A 21,953-nucleotide genomic window follows, 5' to 3' on the forward strand; every position below is an offset into this window, starting at 1 on the left:
ATTGGCAATCCGTCAAGGAGAACCATTATGTTTGTAAGCGAGCACAGTTTATTACCATTCACATATACAAAAGAAAACCCAATTAATGGTTTGAGGGGGGCATAATATTTTACTGGATCTTACTGTCACAAAGGGTCTTGGTACAAATCATGCAGAGGTGAGCAGACTACTGAAGTGAACAGCAGACAGAGTTTGTCTTTGTTGAAAGAAGTGTTACAGTTCGGATACTTTTTGTTTTATTAAAGTACTATTGTTTATTTTTTCATTATGCATTTGGTTTACCTCACTGTTACAACTCAAGTTCCTTCTAAAAAGGCATAGCCTTTTAAGGAAAGGCATTCAATGCAAATCAAGATTTCCCTGCTATACAAGGTAGCATTGACAATTTATAGCTTCTCCCCTTTCATGTGATAGGACATGGAAAAAAAAGACAAGTCTATAAAAGGGGTCCACTGAGCCTCACCATTAGTCATTTCTTTCTTTCTTCTCTGATACAAGCAGGTCAGGCTGTTTTTCAGACTGTCAATTTTTGTTTCACCTGCTGATTTTGATCCACCTGCTGATTTTGAACGTTTGTTCACTGACAAATAATCAGTCTATAATTTAATGGTAGGTGAATTTTAACAGTGAGAGACAGAATAACAAAAAATAAATAAATCCAGAAATACGCAGGTCAAAAAAGTTATAAATTGACGATAAGAGGGACAGTGGGTATGTTTGTATTTACTCTGCAGAACTCACTGCCCAATCCGGGAGTACCAGAGGAAGTCTCGGGTTTCTGACACGCCCACATGGAGGTGGAATATCACCGCCCCATGTGCACTTCATTGTCCTATCGAGACTTCACTACTGACTCTCTATCCTGGCGGTGTGATGAACCAATGTGATATTTAGCTGGTTAGCCCATATGGCAAAGAGGTACAGATGACACCATTTCTGGCTAGATTGTAATTGAATGAATATGATCGATTCAACCCAGCGCCCTCCCCTCCACCTCCCTGTGGTGACATCCAGTCAGAATAAGGGGGTTTAACATACGGCTGAATCCCTCTCTCTCCATCTTGATTGTCAATGCAGTTTTCCAATGAATAGAGATTGAATGGGAAGACATACACACCCCCTCTCAGCTGCAGGCTGTTCCATAAGAACATATATATATATATATATATATATATATATATATATATATATATATATATATATATATATTAGCCAGATCACAGACATTGGTGCCGAAACGCGCGTTAAGCTCTCTTCTCTCTCTCTCTTTTTTTTTTTTCACTTTACCTGGTAGTACTTTCATTAATATGAACTAGTTTATTTATTTTCATTTAGTTCCAGGCAGTGAGATTGGTTCAGGTAGGCATTAGTGGTTAGTCCACGGTGCCGAGGTAATATGGGGATAGATTTTTTTCCAGTAGCCTTTTTTGGTTTATGGTTATTGAGGTTCAGTTCCTCCATACTCCTCCCTGTGGTTTCTAACTTTAACTATACCTGCCGTTAGTATACATGCTGGGATTGTGTTGAGCTAGTGGTTCCTACACTATTTGGATTTTTAGACATGCTAAGTGTCTGTCTGGTTGGACCCTAGCTCGTTTGTACACATACCTCACCAGCTGTATAAGTGTATTTCTCCCAAGGAGTCAAGTCCTGGGGAAAAAAGTGTGGGAACTCACCCAAGATCCACCCCTTCCAAAAAATCAAAAATTAAACGTATGCATATATATTTCTCAGAAAATACAGTGCAACATTTATTGTAAAGTGCCAGTTTACAAAGACATCTCCAAAATGCACATGCAATAAACTAATAAATATAGAACAGTTGTAACAACCTGTATGATTTACTAGTGCCAAATACACTGACAGTGACTGCCTGGGGACCTGTATGATTTACTAGTGCCAACTACATGGACAGTGACTGCCTGGGGACCTGTATGATTTACTAGTGCCAAATACATGGACAGTGACTGCCTGGGGACCTGTATGATTTACTAGTGCCAACTACATGGACAGTGACTGCCTGGGGACCTGTATGATTTACTAGTGCCAACTACATGGACAGTGACTGCCTGGGGACCTGTATGATTTACTAGTGCCAAATACATGGACAGTGACTGCCTGGGGACCTGTATGATTTACTAGTGCCAACTACATGGACAGTGACTGCCTGGGGACCTGTATGATTTACTAGTGCCAAATACACTGACAGTGACTGCCAGGGGACCTGTATGATTTACTAGTGCCAAATACGCTGACAGTGACTTCCTGGGGACCTGATTGACTAGTGCCAAAAACACTGACAGTGACTGCCAGATGACCTGATTCACTAGTGCCTCTTTAACACAAGAAACAAGTCTTCAGTTAGTCTTCGGTCTTTAATTAGTGCTGCACAATCAGGGATTTAATTGCCAACCTAACACTGGTAACCTGTAGTTACACCATGGAGGTTCAGCATCCCACTCTCCCCAAACTACAGTGTTACATTTAAAGTCTATTCAAATACACCCTCCAGCAGGTCATGAATGAAAGTGAGTACTCCCTTGTATGAGACACCTACTCTCACAGTGAGGCAGCACTCACTCATATGCAGAAACTCCACAGGTAGATAAACTTCACTCACTCCCCCAAGTTCAGACTTTCCCCATCAACCCCTCCTCTCCCATACCTTACTCAATGCCCTGTCTGTCACTCTCACTCTGCCCCCACTACACTGCCTTCACACACTTTGGCGTGCCTACGTGTCTCACAGGCCATTCCCTTGACTCACACTTACCTCCCTGGTCTCACTCTCCAGCTTCTGCCGCTAGCGCCCTCAGCAGCTGGGCAGCGCACCATGCGATGTCACCAACATGGCCGCACCACGTCAAGAAGCAGAGTGCAGCTTGTGAGTGACAGCTTCTTAGAGATCAACTTGTGAGTGACAGCTCCTCAGAGATCGGTGGAATGTTCAGCATGCAGGGGTACACTATCTGGAGCTTCAAACACACAGTCCTGCAGGACTACTAACGGGAACGGCGTTCCTGCTGTGGGATAAGTGCAGGAACAATGTTCCCACGCGTTCCTGCAGAACTCGAGCCCTGTTTCTCCCTTTGTACTAATTTTTTACCCTGTTACTCTTCCTTTAGGACCTCCACTGGTCCGCTACTTTCCCTTTCAGAAACAAGATTCAGTAACTGGTTCTGTCATAGGCTGTATTGTACTTATTAGGCAGGAGACATTAAAAGGAACTGTAGAAAGATAGCACAAGCAACAAGGAACCTGCTGAAAAGCACACCACAAAATGCACAAGTGAATTGCATTGACAACTCAATTGAAAAGTGCATTGATATGTAATGAGTAAATGTGTGTCCCAGCAGGTAACACTATGGATGGCAACAGTTTAATTGTATACATTACATCTAATCTACCTAGCGCAGGACGCTCTCGCAGCTCTCCACTTATGCTCACTTGGTGAACTGCTGACTTAATATAACAGGAGCTGTATTTCCAAACTCGTTAAAAACTATTTTTGCCTCTGCTGAACGTCTTACAAAGCAAAGTATAATGGTGCACATAATAGTCTGAGCACGGATCACGTTCTAACCAGACAGTCCTGCTGTCCATGTGGTTCATAATTAGAAATCAAGGTTTGTGCGTTTCCACACACTGTTAAATCATTGCCAAATAAGCTGGATTATTGTGGCTTTAGCAGGTTATTTAAAGGAACACTATAGTCACCGAAATTACTTTAGCTTAATAAAGCAGTTTTAGTGTATAGATCATTCCCCTGCATTTTCACTGCTCAATTCACTGTCATTTAGGAGTTAAATCACTTTGCTTCTGTTTATGCAGCCCTAGCCACACCTCCCCTGGCTATGATTGACAGAGCCTGCATGAAAAAAAAAAACTGGTTTCACTTTCAAACAGATGTAATTTACCTTAAATAATTGTATCTCAATCTCTAAATTGAACTTTAATCACATACAGGGGGCTCTTGCAGGGTCTAGCAAGCTATGAACATAGCAGGGGAAAAGAAAATCTTAATTAAACAGAACTTGCAATAAAGAAAGCCTAAATAGGGCTCTCTTTACAGGAAGTGTTTATGGAAGGCTGTGCAAGTCACATGCAGGGAGGCGTGACTAGGGTTAATAAACAAACTGATTTAACTCCTAAATGGCAGAGGATTGAGCAGTGAGGCTGCAGGGGCATGTTCTATACACCAAAACTGCTTCATTAAGCTAAAGTTTTTCAAGTGACTATAGTGTCCCTTTAACATGCCCACCTATAATCCAATACAGGCTTGTTTTTCAATGTAAACATTAAACTGCTATTACATTATTCTGTTAAAGAACCAAAATTGAGGCTTAAGTTTTTATTTAATTTAATTTTTTTTTTTTCAATTTAATTTTTATTGAAATTTTTCTTGAAAACAACTTTACCATTGTATGGGTAATGGAGTTATATTTTGACGTTTTAACGCTGTTTAACTGAATATGATATACATAGCATTGTTATAGAAACAGTGTTAGCTTAAGTAGGTCATGTGAACATTATTACATAAAGAAAACAATAGGTATGGGCGGTGCAGAGCAGGGGAGAACTTAGATGCAGCAAAACACTTTAATGTGCGGTTGAGGACAGTCTTGTGTCTGCGTCTCCCTCTATTGCCCTTACTAAACCCATCATGTTAGAATGCTGGGGTTTGAAGGGGTTCAGCGGGCTCTCGTGGCTCTTGATGTGGAACCGACTTGGTTCTAGTCCCGTTTAGCAAGTCTCTGGATTTTGAGGTGCCCAACCGAGTGCCTGGATGTGTTAATGCCCATTTCTTTACTTCTCTGTGAAGGCTGTGCCTTTTGGTTCGGGGATTTAGCCTGCTGTTGGGACTCGAAGGCGTAGTTGGTTGTAGGCTCCCGGTCTTTTTTGGGTGTCTCTAGGAGTGCCTCTGAGGTGTTTGCACGTGTGCGGGTCGGGATTCCGAGTTTCTGCATCAGCGGTTCTGGGTCTTCTGTTGATGTCAGCGTCGCTGTCGTGTCTCCGCTGGTTATCACTAGGGATCCCCCCGGCCCCCAGCGGTACCGTATAGAGTGGTCTCTGAGGCGGTACCGTATAGAGTGGTCTCTGAGCTGTCTGGCAGTGGAGGCTAGCTTCCTCCTTTCCGCTAGGGCAGAGAATGGTATGTCCGCGTAGATAGATTTTCTGGCCTTTGTATAGTACCGATCCCTGTTCTCTGGAGCACTTCATAACCGCTGCATTCACTACAATATCGCGGGTTATGGCAATTATGTCTCTGGGCGCGTCTCTTGGGGCCGCAGCTGACTTTCTCACCCTGAATGCTGAGGTGATAGTGTGCTGGGAAGTGTTGTCTCTAATGCCCATGGTGTCTATTAGGTCCCTCACAAAGGTGAGTATCGTCTCATCAGGTATCTGTTCTGATATTCCCCTGAGGCGCAGGTTTTTTTGTCTGTGGCGTGTTTCTAGGATAGTCACTGTTTGGGTCAGTTGTTGCACCTGAGAAGAGAGGCTGTGCAGTTTGGTGTCGGTGGATTGTATGTGCTTGTCCCTGGAGGCTTCTCTGCCTTCCATCTCCTGTACCCTGTGACGGATCTCTCCTATTTCTGCCTGGGCTGCTTGGAGGTCTTCCTTCCATACCTTCCGGAGGTCTGTCAGTAGCCTCCAGATATCCCCTTTTGTAGAGGGCGTCGCATCCTCGTCCGTTTCTGACTGATCCGACTCCGCTCCCGAGCGGGGAGAGCTCATCGGGTCTTCCTCTTCTTGGGAGGCCTCTGATGGCTCCGGCGACCCATGCTCCTCCGGCGCCATTTTGGGCAGATGCCGCGCCGCCGGCCTCTCAAATGAAAGCCGAATATCTTGCTGCCGGGGAGTACCTGGGAGGTGAGACTTCTTGTGCTTGCGCCCCATAGCTTCTGTGTGTCGGGGGTGTCGGTTTGTTCGTCGCGATTGCTCGTTTTGTGGCTTTTTCGTCGATTATTTCCCCGGCTCTAACGGAGCTTAAGGGAGATGCGTCTGTTCACAAGCGCTGTCTTAATTTAATTTTTTATTAGTGAATGGTACAAAATGTGCTGCCTGTGACAATAAAAACCTTACAATTGTCTTTAAATCTTTATAAAGGACGCAATATATGTATTCAGTATGTAGGTCACATCTCATGCACTGAATGGGTTAACAATGTGAACTACTGTTTTATAAGCTAAGCTCACTCAATTTCTAATATCGATGGAATGGGTTATGCAGTGTAGGTTATTTAATATGTTGTGTGATTTCACAATGTGAAGTGAAGATAGAAACATCACGCCTGCTGCTGAGATTGCAATAAAGTTGTGTGCCCGTGCTGTCACTCCTTGTCCAATTCTAATAAAATGTGCCAAGCTACTTCCTGTGGTTTGCCCTCTATCCTTAGCTGTTTTCTGACCGAACGTCAACTGAAGCAATACTTCCTGCTTAAAAAAAAAAATCTCTTTAACAAAGAGACAAAAGCCAATAACCACCTTACATTTGCAGTGGATTTTCAGTTAGAGAAAGCACTTATTTTATTTTCTGATGCTTTTTCTATTAATTATGAGGTCGATCTTAGCGTACATACTACTCTTCTATATTACAGAACTGGCCACTTACTACATGGGCATCTTCATAATTACTATGACGCTCAGCTGTGTACAGTTGACATAACAATATTGATGACTGTTTTGCTAATCCTGATGTGCATCAAGTCTAATGGAGCTCAGAGCTCTGTATCCAAACTCCTGCTAACCTATTGGGAAAGACCAGGAAGTGAGGTCTTATTATTATTGCCATTTATATAGCGCCAACAGATTCCAAAGCGCTTTACAATATTATGAGAGGGGATTTGACTATAAATAGGACAATTACAAATAAACTTACAGGAACAATAGGTTGAAGAGGACCCTGCTCAATCGAGCTTACATTCTATAGGAGGTGGGGTGTAAAACACATTAGGACAGGAATTTGCAATCAAATAAGGTGGGCTGCCCTTTAGGAGAGGGCAAGAGACAGGTATGTGAGGTAGGGGTTAGTCTTGGAGGCCATAAGCTTTCCTAAAGAGATGGGTTTTAAGGCACTTCTTAAAAGATGCAAGACTAGGGGAGAGTCTGATGGCGGTAGGCAGGCTATTCCATAGGAAGGGAGCCGCCCGCGAGAAGTCCTGCAAGCGCGAGTTGGCCATATGGGTGCGGACAACGGACAGGAGGTGGTCACGGGCAGAGCGGAGAGACCGAGAAGGGACATACCTATGGATCTGTGAGGAGATATAAGAGGGGCTAGAGTTGTTCAGTGCTTTATTTTATAGGTGTGAGTTAGTACCTTGAATTGACTCTTATAGGTCTTTATATTGGTCCTTGAGAGATTACGGTGTTAAACAAAATTGTTGAAGCACAATTGTTCGAAATTGTTCAAAATCTGTTATCTAAGCATGGCACAAGGTTAGATTGCCCCTAAAGGCTAACATATTATTTGTTCTTTACCAGGGAGAATAGCTTTTTTTATGTATAGAGTCTTGACATTATATGGCATGTCATGTGACAAAAGGATAGAATTCAGTTAATACCGTTCACTCATTTTGTTTCCATATTTTATTGTAAAATCCTGCAATATTATTATACCATAGTGTTCATTCAAAAATTGAACGTGTTTGTCTTGTATAATTAGGGTTGAAACAAGTAGCCATGTCTTCTAAGCATTTTTGAATGTTTTTTTTTTGTTGTTGTTTTTTTTAACGTATCATATGTACACCTTTTAACCTGCATCAGGCTGAAAGCTGTCTTTTTATGTCTTTGTTTCCATTTGAAATCTTGCATTCACATTAGGAGAGTTGAGGATTAAACTGTCATTTAGTAGCTGTACATATTATTGAAATACATTTTTCTTTCTTTTATCCTCCATAGTCGTGTGCTTTGATGCAAAAATTAACTTTGACGACAATGCCGAATTTAGACAAAAAGAAATATTTGCCATGGATGATACATCAGAGACTGATCCTATTGAGAGTGAAGCTGCAAGTTATGATTTAAAGTACATCGGAATGGATGGTAACATCGCTTGTTTTGGTAAGGATGGGGATTTCATTATTAGCACTGCATTCTATTGTAAAATGAGATGCATGAAGTATATTCACAATCCCTATTGTTTATTATGTGGTAATCCGTACTCCTTTGCTGCAGGTCAATTAGAGACAATAGAAATAAGATTATTTTTATTGTGCTGGGTTTCTAAAGAGATGGGTATCACAATCCTGTTTAACAATAGCTTGCACACTAACTTCAGATTCTGTGTTTAACATTTCAAGACATACTGTATAGGTTTAAATCACATATTCTTAAAATAGAACTGTCTGTGTTTAGATTATAACAGAGCCACATAGGTAAAGTGGCACTCTAAGCATAATAACAACTATAGTTTAATGAATTTGTTTTAGTGTTCGATCATGCCCATATAGTCTCCGTTTAATCACTTTTTTTCACCCCTAACCACATCTCCCTTGGCTCACACTGCCGTCTTGCTCACTTCCTGAAAAAGTGACTTTTTTGTTGTTTGATTTTCGTATTATACAGTGTGTTTAATTTAGAATTTCTTATGTCGCACTCTGATAGCTGGCAACTATCCTCTTTGTTATGTTCACTTCTAAAGTTAACACACCATGCTGTAAAATATTTTTAAAACATTTTTTTCATGAAGGATGTGTGAATCACAGCATTGAGATTTCAGGAGCATGATCTATACGTTAAAGGGATACTATAGTTCCAGGAAAACAAAGCTGTTTTCCCGGCACTATAGGGTTAATAGGTCTCCCCCCTCCCGCAGTGCTGAAGGGGTTAAACACCTGAATCCACGCTGATGTCCCTCGGCGCTGGGTCAAGCTCTGCCCACGCTCCACCCCCGCTGACGTCTGCGGCCGGGTGGACTTTATGTGCATGCCCGGCAATTCTTTCCTATGGGGAAAATCTGACGCTGGAGGTCCCTTCCCCCAGTGGCTGTCTTATAGAGTGCCACTGAGGGCAGTCTTAGAGCTGCAATGTAAACATTGCAGTTCTCTGGAACTGCAATGTTTTACATTGCAGTCTAAGTCCAATAGGGACTCCGCACCCAGACCACTTCATTGAACTGAAGTAGTCTGGGTGCTAACAGTGTCCCTTTAAAACTGCTCAAAAAAGTGGGTTGTTCTTCATTGGCTGCAGAGACTAGTTATGCCATAATAAATGGTAAGTTTTTAGGGCATATGATATAAATATGTACAATTTAGTAAATACCCATTTTTATTTATCTTGCAACAATTAATAATATAGAGATTCCCTTATATATTTCTGCATTTGTTCTCTAAAAACTGCTTACAAAGGCTGAAGATCTGCTGTCTGCAGCCTTTGCGAGCTCTCCCCTTTCTCCCCAGCACAGATTTTTAGTCTGTTTTGTGGGAAATTATATAATTGAGGAGCCTCTGATTTTGAGCCATGAGCGAACTCTCTGCTTTCAGCCAAAATACTCAAGACTGCCAGCCAGGAAGTCTGCAGCCACAGAGTCTGTGCACGGCTAAGGTGGGATCTGTTGACATGCCCCGACAGGCACTCTTTTACTTAATGGAAAAGGCAGACACAATCTAGTAGAGCATGCCTGCCTGCCACTTCCATTAGCTCCTTTAAGCCAACAGAAACTGGAAGAAAACCTCCCTAGCTGTCTGACACAGGGGTTTTTCATGTGTATGTAGTGCCTTTAAAGAGCTAGTAAGATAAGTTTAAAAACAATTGTGGCAAACCCAGCCACTTCTGACTTATACGTATCGTATGTTGTCCATAGGCTGAATGTATACTGCAAGTCGTTACCTGTGATAATGCTATGTACAGCCGTTCGCCGTACGAATGTGGGCTCCCCAGGTAGACCACACCTTCACCAGTCGTGTGGCACCAAGTAACCGAGTGCATCCCGGTTGCAATCGGTATTTCAAGGCTCTCCTAGGTGGCCGCCGATCGGCTACCGACCATGCGGCGGTCGGCCATCTTGGATCCTTTGTCTCTGCAGCGGTGTTCGGTCGTCGAGAGCCTGGAACGGAAAACGGCTACTCGATGAGTGAACACCGCTGGACTTTCAGAGCGTTCGGGAGTCCCGCGTTCGGTGCATTCTATGCCCTGTACTTATTCGGTACTTTTAAAACCACTTTAATGTTTTATCGTATTATGTGCGGCGTTCGGTCAATTCAGCTGGGATCGGAGCGGTATTCTCCCAAGGTGTGCGCCCCGACCCCAGCTATCTACCGAACGTTCCATTATTATAAAGTACCGAGTATTGTGTGAATTGTGTATTTTAAGGTCAATTGTCGGTTTTGCTGCACGAGGAGATAATCCACTTAAGCGTCCATTTTGGTAGGAGTATCCTTCTCGTGCAGCAATGCCTGTTGGGAAAGTCGCAGGGCATGTTGGGAGAAATCCCCTGGAATTACTGTCTGGAAACCCCTTGCATGGGGAACTGTATAAATATGCTACCTGTGAATAAACCGAGTTAGTTGACTCCCAAACTGTGTTTCGTCCGGTTATTGGGAGGATGGGGAATATTGCCGTGCTTTCTGTCTTGACTGTGGATTTCCTGAGGATACCAACGGATATCGTGGACTAATATACTGCGTTCCGTAACAATTGGTGGCAAGCGACGGGATCCGAACCTTACAGCCGAAAAACGGAGTTCGTGTAACTGGAACTACCGAACGAGGAAAGCAAAGGCAATTCGTATGGAGATTGACTATACCATACTGAAGCGACAGACGTTAAAGGAACTACTGGAAGCCAGAGAAAGTAGCCAGCAGCAAAAACAAGGCGACAATCATTGCCGAGCTGATGGAGGGAGACCAAGCCCGCAGCGCTACCCCCCCGGTAGTTATGGAGGAAACGCTCTATGAAAGAGAAATGAGGACCAGGCTAGCGTTTTTGCCGCAACCGATATCAGATGCCATGTTAAATATGGTAATGGCAAATGTGCAGGAATATGTTATGGCACACAGCCCGCAACACACCCTGGCTCGAACCGAGTCAAACCCAGGGTCCCTCTACAACCCAGTAAAGCCCAAGATCCCGTACCAGGCCTTCAGGGCTTTTTGCGAGGAAAAGGACGAGATAGACGGGTACTTGCAGGACTTTGAAAGACTGTGTGATCTGCATGAGCTAGAACGGTCCGTATGGGTGCAACTGCTAGCAAGCAAACTAGCAGGTCGGGCAGCCGAAGCGTACCGTGCTGTACCCAGTGAGGACAGCAAAGATTATGCCAAAGTAAAGCGTGCAATCTTGGAGAGGTATGCCATTACCCCAGAGGCATACCGGCGCAAGTTCCGACACTTACGCAAACCAGAGCGAGATTCGCACGCAGAATGGGCACACAAATTGGATCAAGCCTCCCAAGGGTGGATCCAGGCCAGCAACGCCACCACCATGGAGGAATTACGCCAGCTGATGTTGCTGGAACAATTTTTTAATGGATTATCCCCGGAGACGCAAGAATGGGTACGGGATAGGAAACCCCTTACCCTAACGGAAGCGGCTAGATTGGCCGATCAACATTTTGATGCCCGGAGACCCCAGGGACCCGTAGCCAAAAGCTACTCCCGACCCCCAGGACTACCTAGCGCTACAACACCCCTAGCGCCCACCGCTGCCCCGTTCCGTCCCTCCCAAGGACAGATACCGCCACCGTCCAGATACAACGGGCGGGCCAACATCCAATGCCATTCCTGCAAACAATGGGGGCATATGGCCCGAGAGTGCACCCAGAATCGCAGCAGGCCCACCTGGAATCAGGGCCGTCCAAACCCCGCACCCAGGGCGGCTGCTCACCATTACCAGAGGGACCCCGCCACTCAGGATTTATGGAGTGTGCAGGCGGAGGAACCTCTGGGCATATTGCACGAAGTCATGTCGGTCCGAGCCACTGATAACCGGCAACATCACCGACAACTGGTAACTCTTGAGGGAAGCCGGGGGAGCTGTATACCGACTACCCACGGCGAAAGTACATTTGAACTGGGGTGCGGGAGAGGGGACAGTAGAAGTGGGACTAATGCAGAACTTACCAGCAGATGTTGTGTTAGGGAATGATTTGGGTCAGATGACCTCTGCCTTTGTTCCACAGGCACCCTACCAGGAAGCCCATCCAGTAACCACACGGCAACAGGCACGCACCACGGCTACACCGATACACTCTGAGGCCCAGGTAAGAGACCACGACCCTCCCCCGACTTCCATATCCTGGGATACTCCGACTACCTTTATCACCGAAGTACAGACCGATCCCACTCTACAAGTCTATAGGGACCGGGCACAAGCTGTCCAGGCCGGGCTAGAGGGGGAGCATTACACGTGGGAGAAAGAGTTACTGTACCGTATCACGGCCAAAGACGTGGGGGGGTCCGTCACTTTGACGAACAAACAACTAGTGGTACCCCGGAAGTATAGGCAGGAGCTGCTCAGAATTGCTCACGATATCCCCTTATCAGGACACCTAGGGATGACCCGTACCCGGTACCGCCTAACGCACGCGTTTTTCTGGCCCGGAATCTCACAGGATGTGCGACAATATTGCACGTCCTGCGACGTCTGCCAGAGAGTAGGAAAACGAGGGGATCGCCACAAGGCCAAGTTATGCCCCCTTCCCATTATCGCCGAACCCTTCAGCAGGGTCGCAGTAGATATAGTAGGGCCCCTGCCAAAACCCAGTCCTTCTGGGAAGAAATACATTTTAACTGTGGTGGACTACGCCACCCGATATCCCGAAGCGGTAGCCCTCTCTAACATTCACGCTGAAACCGTGGCGGAAGCTCTAATAAAAGTATTTTCCCGAGTAGGGTTCCCCCAGGAGATAATATCTGACCGGGGCACCCAATTTACTGCTGAGGTTACCCAACAGATGTGGAAAGTGTGTGGCATTAAGCCCATAGTCAATTCAGCCTACCACCCCCAGTCCAATGGACTATGTGAACGCTTCAATGGGACGCTGAAGCAGATGCTTCGGACGTTCGGGGAAACCCACAAAGACTGGGAGAGATTTCTACCTCACCTGCTCTTTGCGTATAGAGAGGTTCCCCAAGAATCGACCGGGTTCTCCCCATTCGAACTACTGTTCGGGAGAAGAGTACGGGGACCTTTAAACTTAATTAGGGAGCACTGGGAGGGGGAGAGTATCGCTAGCGAAACCCCTATAGTATCGTATGTACTGGAGTTCCGAGACCGACTGGAGGCGCTAACCCAGGCCGTACACACCAACCTCCAGGCGGCCCAACAACGTCAGCGGCGATGGTACGATAGGGGAGCCAGAGACCGCAGCTTTCAAGTGGGGCAGAAGGTTTTAATTTTAAAACCTGTCCGCACAGATAAGCTGCAGGCCATCTGGCAAGGCCCATACCAGGTAGTGGAGCAGCGATGCGACACTACCTATGTGATTGGCCCCTGCTCCGGGGTAGGGAAGAGACGCATGCTTCACGTCAACCTGCTCAAACCCTACCACGAGCGGATAGAGGATGTGACGGCAATCTGTGCCTCAGCCATGGAAGATCAGGAGAACTTACCACTACCTGATCTGCTAGAACAGGAAGAGCCGGTAGAGCCCTCCCGGGGGGTTCAACTGGGGGAGCGGCTAAGCCCTCGCGAGCGTGCCCAGATACAGGCGCTGATCGTAGCTAAAGGGGCTACGTTCTCTAATTTACCTGGGTACACTCCGCTGGCCACCCACCGAGTTGAAACCCCGGGACAGCTACCTATGCGGCAGGCACCATATAGGGTCCCGGAATCAGTCCGGACTCATATGAAGGCCGAGCTGGATGAAATGCTGCAGTTAGGGGTTATCGAACCCTCAGATAGCCCCTGGGCATCACCGGTAGTCCTGGTGCCTAAAAAGGACGGCACGACCCGATTCTGCGTTGACTACCGGAGGCTGAATGACAAGACCGTGTCTGACGCCTACCCGATGCCCCGTATAGACGAACTGCTAGATAAAATGGCACGGGGCCAGTATCTCACTACAATTGACTTATGTAAGGGATACTGGCAGATTCCTTTAGCCGATGATGCCATCCCCAAGTCGGCGTTTGTCACCCCGTTTGGCCTGTACCAGTTCAAGGTCATGCCCTTCGGGATGAAAAACGCTCCGGCTACTTTTCAGCGGATGGTAGATCGACTACTGGACGGCTTCCAGGACTATGCCTGTGCCTACCTGGACGACATAGCCATCTTCAGCCAGACTTGGGAAGATCACCTCCAACATATAGGGGCGATCCTAGATCGTATTGGGGGAGCGGGGTTAACGCTGAAACCGAGTAAGTGCCACATAGGGATGGCCGAGGTGCAGTATCTAGGACACCGAGTAGGGTGTGGGCAGCAGAGACCCGAGCCAGCCAAAATTGAGGCCGTGGCCAAGTGGCCTACCCCCAGGACCAAAACCCAGGTGCTAGCGTTTCTAGGGACTGCAGGGTATTATAGGAAATTTGTACCCGACTACAGTACCCTGGCCAAACCCCTGACGGACCTGACCAAAAAGAACCTTCCCCGACTGGTTGTCTGGGCCCCAGAGTGTGAGCAGGCATTCCAACAGCTCAAGACCGCACTAACTAATGCTCCTGTGTTAATGGCTCCTGATCCAACTAAAAGATTTCTTGTCCACACAGACGCTTCAATGTTTGGATTGGGGGCAGTGCTGAGCCAAGTGGGAGCCGATGGCGGAGAACATCCCGTAGCCTACTTAAGCCGCAAGTTATTACCCCGCGAAGTAAGCTACGCCGCCATTGAGAAAGAATGCCTGGCCGTGGTGTGGGCCCTTAAAAAGTTACAGCCGTATTTGTATGGACAACCTTTTTCCTTACTCACAGATCATAACCCGTTGGTATGGCTAAACCGTGTATCTGGAGACAATGCCCGGCTGTTGCGCTGGAGTTTGGCGCTGCAGCCCTTTGACTTTACCATCCACTACCGACCAGGAAAACAAAACGGTAACGCCGACGGGTTATCCAGACAAACAGAATTAGAAAAATGATCTGTGAGTACTCCCCCGGACATCCCCAAGCCGATCCGTTGGGATCAGACTGTGTATGCCGGCTTGGTTCTGGGGGAGCATTGTGGCAAACCCAGCCACTTCTGACTTATACGTATCGTATGTTGTCCATAGGCTGAATGTATACTGCAAGTCGTTACCTGTGATAATGCTATGTACAGCCGTTCGCCGTACGAATGTGGGCTCCCCAGGTAGACCACACCTTCACCAGTCGTGTGGCACCAAGTAACCGAGTGCATCCCGGTTGCAATCGGTATTTCAAGGCTCTCCTAGGTGGCCGCCGATCGGCTACCGACCATGCGGCGGTCGGCCATCTTGGATCCTTTGTCTCTGCAGCGGTGTTCGGTCGTCGAGAGCCTGGAACGGAAAACGGCTACTCGATGAGTGAACACCGCTGGACTTTCAGAGCGTTCGTGAGTCCCGCGTTCGGTGCATTCTATGCCCTGTACTTATTCGGTACTTTTAAAACCACTTTAATGTTTTATCGTATTATGTGCGGCGTTCGGTCAATTCAGCTGGGATCGGAGCGGTATTCTCCCAAGGTGTGCGCCCCGACCCCAGCTATCTACCGAACGTTCCATTATTATAAAGTACCGAGTATTGTGTGAATTGTGTATTTTAAGGTCAATTGTCGGTTTTGCTGCACGAGGAGATAATCCACTTAAGCGTCCATTTTGGTAGGAGTATCCTTCTCGTGCAGCAATGCCTGTTGGGAAAGTCGCAGGGCATGTTGGGAGAAATCCCCTGGAATTACTGTCTGGAAACCCCTTGCATGGGGAACTGTATAAATATGCTACCTGTGAATAAACCGAGTTAGTTGACTCCCAAACTGTGTTTCGTCCGGTTATTGGGAGGATGGGGAATATTGCCGTGCTTTCTGTCTTGACTGTGGATTTCCTGAGGATACCAACGGATATCGTGGACTAATATACTGCGTTCCGTAACAACAATCTTTTTCCATATTCAGACACGCTAAAATAATTTTGTATTGTAAGGGGGGGGGATGAACGTTGAAATTATTTTGTATTGTAAGGGGGGGGGGGGGAATGAAAGTTGAAATTGTTTTGTATTGTAAGGGGGGCGGGGGGGAGAGCATGAACATTTTAAACTACCACAATTATCTCTCCCAACTTAATGGCTCTCAGCACACACACAGTGTAGTCACATATCGCTCCACTGCGTCCAACAGCCCATAAAATGTTTAACAGATTTCAAGAAAGATCTTCTGTACTGATGAGTATTTATTTCAGTCTCCTTTCAATGGAGCTACCTCACGTGAAACAATCATTATCTGTTGGGTAGAAAATTGTTTTGCCTTTGATAAGGAACACAATCATAAAATATTTTACATTTTTTTTTGCACTGCCTGAATTGTATTTAAATTGTGTTTACATCAACAGAAATGACAGATTTCATAAAAATTATTTATTCAGAATGTGGTGGTGTTTTTTTTGTTTTTGTTTAAATCTTTGTATCTTTAAGAAAATCTGTTGAAGCATAAGACACTTGTTGGTGCTTGGAGTGTTACTGTAACTGATTTTACACTGCCATGCCTGTCAACTCCTGCCAGATCAGAGAGTAAATTTTTTTAGAACATCATGGGTCAAACTTTGTCTGGAGGAATGCATAGATTTAATATATTATACTTGCTGACTAAATTCGCAGTAGATGTATAGATTATCTTGTGGATTACTTTTTTTTTTTTTTCTTTCCCTAATGAAAGTTTGCTGAAGAGAAGCCTACCTGCCCCCAAGCTGACACAAATCTAATGCCATACCTAAAAACTTCCTGTGCTTCCAAAAAAACTGAAGCAGGACATCACAATTTCTTCCCAAATAGACTGTGAAAGATGAAAGTGTTTATGGAAATCCATGTTGTACTAACAGCAGTGTTTACTTAAAAAGTAGATTTTTTTAAATTGAACTTGCGATTCTACTTTGAGTGCTAGTCGCTCCCATTATTGGAAATATCTATCATATGCCTGACTCATAAATAGTCATTTTTTTTTCAAGTCGTTGTAAAAATAAAATTTAAAAATAAAATAAAAATAATAATACATAGATATATAAATATATATATCTATATAAATTGACATATATGATTTTTTTTTTTCCTACACTTTACCCTAGACTAGAGTAACATTTGCACATCAATTTATGCAGAAGTCATATAAAGCACAGAAAAGTCCCATGGAGAGTGACTCCACAAAATAAAATGGACTCTCTCGCTACAGTCCTGTTTTACCGATGCTGAAACAGCACAGTTGGCTAAATAGAAAATCCAGGGAATGTGTACATGCAGCATACAATCTCAAATTGCACTGAATTCATACATGCAACTATTTGGTATGGAATGTTTTGGTCTTTCAGCAATACCTAAAAAAAAAATAGTTTTATTTGCATCTCTCATCTCCCCCATCTGTGTAAATGTTTGGGGAAACAGGTGAAAAATTTGATAAAGTTTTTTAGAGATCACTGGCAATTCAATACATCCATAAAATAATTTGGGAGATGTGAATAATGACCAAGGTGACATCAATCACTGAATATCCCGGCTGCTTGTTCCTTATTTAGATAATCACAGAATTTGTCCTTATTAACTTTCAGTGTGTGTTAATATTTTGTTGTCTGTCATACACAGCTGTTGCTGTATGACCTTTTTCCAACAGCTGTAAATACTTGAGCCAAGCTTGTTGTCGTATGACTTCTATATTGTATTTATTTGACTTTCTACAGCTGGATTAACAATTCTACTTTGAAATGCCTTTCTTTGTTTCAATAGTTAACGGAGCTGGTCTGGCTATGGCTACATGTGACATCATTGACTTGTATGGTGGAAAGCCTGCCAACTTTTTGGATCTTGGAGGGGGTGTGAAGGAATCTCAAGTTTATCAGGCGTTTAAACTGCTCACTGCAGATCCAAAGGTATTGTACATATACATATATATTTTTAAAAAGGTAATTTTAGCTTTGTTTGCCGTTGGGTTTTTTTTTTTTTTTTTTTTAAGATTGTGGCCTGTTCAAGAATAATCTTATAGAAACCTTAATTTTGCAACATTGACTACTGTCACTGTTTTTCAAATCAGTGAGATTGTGTACAACTACTCCAGCTGATCGGAAATAGTGCTCTGAGCACTGTTAGAGAAAATTTATTATAGAAGTAAATTAACTTTCCTAAGGGTAATTCTGAACACTTCCAAGTCAACAGGAATTACGATGGAAAAATAGGGTATGCAAAGGCAACCTTTTCGAAATCTTTGCAATTTATACTACCTACATGAAAAAAAAAAAAGACTGTACAATAACCGTGTATTGCCATGGAATTCTAATTTGAAACTATTACTTGCTAATAAATATATGATATTATCCATACTATACTAAGCAAGAAGCTTTGGTGTAGAGTTCAAGTTTTTGAATAGGAGGAAGTGGCATGGGACAGTAAAATTGGATTAGCATTTGAGTGGGAGAAAGCAGTCTATGTAATAATGTTACACATGCTGAGTAGGTGGATAGAAATGTTGCTGAGGATAATGAACACAGAGTATAAAAGGAACACAATAGTGTTAGGAATATGAACATATATTCCTAAAGCTATAGTGTTGTACTAACTATGTAGATATTCAGGCTGTGTGAAGGAGAAAAAGCAGTTTAATTTAGCTTTCCCTTCTCGCTGCACCGGCTGGGAGGCGTGTGTGCATGCGCAGCGCCGATAAAATCTCTATGAGCAGCATTTGATAGAGGACCAAGTCTGACTCTCTTCTCGCAGGAAGACAACCACTAGCATTGTGTTTAACCCTGCAGTGAAAACATTTCAGTTCCTAAAAAACGATGCAGGGTTAAAACTGGGGCTCTGCTGCCAGACCACTTCATTGAGACAAAGTAGTCTGGACGCATTTAGTCCCTTTTATCGTAGAGAAGAAATAAGTAGGTAGTGGCATGGGAAACACAAGATTGAGAAACTTGTCCTTTCTTGAGAGTGTATATAGAAGATATTGGCGGTGGAATGAGAGATTCTAAATATGTTGTCTTTTAGTGGTGATAATTAAAGCTTATTTCTGGCTCTAGAAATTAGTTATATGTTCTAGACCAGGGGTGCCCAAAAGGTAGATCCCCATATGTTTCTTCCATGATTTTTTGTCATTCTAAAGACGTGCAGAGGCATGCAAAGCATCATAGAAGTTGTAGTTCTGCAACATTTGGGGATCTATCGGGCACCCCTGACAATTTACTGTTTGTGTGTGGCTTCATCTATATACACACATCATGCTAGCTGTTTCATGTGGAACTCCGTTATAGAAATGTAATTATTTATGTTTTTCAAAGTGCATATAGAGAGTCACTGGTATGACAAAACAAGCCCTTACATCATGCAGCAACATGAAAATTCATAGCAAAATAAATATATCAGGTACTCACGCTTCCGTGTAAAATAGTATCTACAAGTCCTAATCACAGCGGTAATTGGTCCCAGTGCGCAATATAATTGATTATAAATCTGGTACACATAAATCATCACACCAAGTTAGTGAAGATATAAAATAAAACACTAATCTAATTAGGAGAATGTCTATGTAGGGAACTTGGATTTAGAATACATTTCTGCAGCTAATATTGCATCCTGTGATAAATTGGAATAAATTTACGCTGTGTATTGTTTATTTTGCCTTTTGTGTTTTGTTTGTCCAGGGTCATAATGGTAATAATTTAACTTCTATTGGTGTCATACCCCTCTGCAAATCGGCACAATAAATATACAAGTGGTAAAAATAGCAAGAATACACTTCTGTAAAGGAATTCATACAGCATTTAATTTTTACCGAAACTACTACATAGCTATGATCACTCATTTAATACAATCTTTCCCTGGCTTGAGTAAACCAGGGGTCATAGATTGTTTGGAGAATCCGCATACACATATTAACCCCTTAAGGACCAAACTTCTGGAATAAAAGGGAATCATGACATGTCACACATGTCATGTGTCCTTAAGGGGTTAAAGAGCAAGAATGTTTACGGACTCCCATCAACATCTTTTTTTAGATTAAACCTCAAATAACAATTTGTAGTGACAGCTTTCAAATACATGGTTATTCCCCAAATGCAAGTTAAATATGAATTTCAATTGTAAGGCCAGAGTATTCAAACTGAAAATAATTTTACCAGTTTGGCTATTTTCTTTTTTCTTAAATTTGAAATTCACTTTAATGAATAATCCTTATAACTTTTACTTATACTCAGTATGCCAGGCACCCCTCCAGTGCACACCCACAAATCACACAGTTACACAGTGCCAATATCGACAAGACACACTATCACACTACTACCCTAGTTTAGCCACCCTCTTTTTTGATTACCATGTAGCAGAAGGAGGATGTCTTCCTGGGAGTCCAGCTGGGACTGGGTTTGAGAGGTACAGGGCATCGGCCAGAGCTTCAGAGGGCTGCTGAGATCACTTCCTTCCAGTGCTGCCAGGAATGAATTGTCTGCTGCGATGGGGCACTAGCCTAAAGGCTAGACTAAAGACGTCTTACTGGGATCTCTGGAAGGCCAACTCTGGGGGAGATCTGTAGATCTCCTCAGCTTGTTTGGGTCTGGTAATCTCACATGCTGTAGGTCGCTGACCCCCTGATCTATAGAATTCATTTACAAAGTGGATAAACCGCAGTCTGGAGTGTCCTCTGAATATTTCATCTAATCATAAATTTTAATACATTTACCTCTACTTTCCATTTCATGTCACTTTTCTTGAATGTATAATGCCAAGACTTAAATTTAAGGTACTATACTAGTAGCCAGGCCTCAAAAGTTGCTTGCCATTGTATGCTCACCAGGAGGGAATTGCTCTCCGTGAACATCTGATAATATTCACCATGATTTTCTAATATAAGCCCAATCTGTTGGAGATATTCGTTTGTATGATCTTATGTGAGATAGTTTTGATTTAGACCACCTATATAATTACTTGCCCTCAATCTAGAACAGGTGTACTTTCAGATTGATAAAAGAAACAAGTTTAAATAAGGCTGTACAATTCTATGTGATATGGGACATCAAAACACTACGCATAACAACTTTCTCACAACAGACAATAGGACAAGTGCAATTCAGTTACTAGAAAAGTTGATCATTTCAATCCCAACTAATCTATTTTCAGTATAGGCAGAGACCTGTAATGTGGACATGGGAACCAGTCACGGAATAATTGTGAAGCATGGGTGTAACCAGAGTTATGGTCGACTGGGGCAGAACAAAAATTTTGCGTCCCGTGGATTAAGCACCGTTTTGACACATTCCGTGTCTTTGTCAGACGCACAAACTGACAGACTCACTGACACACAATTATACTGTTTTGAAACACACTGACTGACACACTCTCAATGACAGACACACAATCTAACTGATTTGAAAAACACTAACAGACACAAACGCTCTCACTAACAAACACACACACTATTTCACTGACAGAAACACTGAGACACTCTCAATGACACACACGTTCTCACTGATTTGAAACACACACTGACAGACACATTTACACACACTCCCAATGACACACACACACACTCTCGTTGATTTGAAACACTTGCTGACTGACACACACTCACACACAAATTAATTTTATTTATTATGGTTTTATTTTTTTAAGCACTTCCAGCCTCCCTACCTTTGTAAGAGCTGGTGGGGATCCTCTCTCCAGTGTCCAGTGGAGATCTTCAAGTTCCTTAATGCTCCCTCGTGTGCTGGTTAGTGATGCCGGGGCCAGAGTAAAATCATATTCTGGCTCCCGGCATCACCACAGAGGGTATGTGAGAGAGTAGTCATGAACTGGAACATCAGCACTCCATTGCTGCCACCGCAGCCTTCCTCCACTTTCCCAGGTAGATTTAATCAGAATAGGCACCTGCCATCCCGGGTAAGCAGTGCCTA

General features: G+C 43.8%; 1 protein-coding gene across 1 annotated transcript in view; it reads left to right on the top strand.

The window, feature by feature from the left end:
• SUCLG2 (succinate-CoA ligase GDP-forming subunit beta) overlaps nucleotides 1-21,953 on the top strand; it is a 269,052-nt gene that overhangs the window by 154,055 nt on the left and 93,044 nt on the right. Inside the window, exons 8-9 of the mRNA XM_063426806.1 lie at nucleotides 7,899-8,060; nucleotides 17,809-17,951. Coding sequence (XP_063282876.1) covers nucleotides 7,899-8,060; nucleotides 17,809-17,951 — 305 coding nt within the window. The remainder of the gene's footprint in view (nucleotides 1-7,898; nucleotides 8,061-17,808; nucleotides 17,952-21,953) is intronic.

This window comes from Pelobates fuscus, chromosome 7, assembly GCF_036172605.1.
Source record: "Pelobates fuscus isolate aPelFus1 chromosome 7, aPelFus1.pri, whole genome shotgun sequence".
Lineage (NCBI taxonomy): Eukaryota > Metazoa > Chordata > Amphibia > Anura > Pelobatidae > Pelobates > Pelobates fuscus.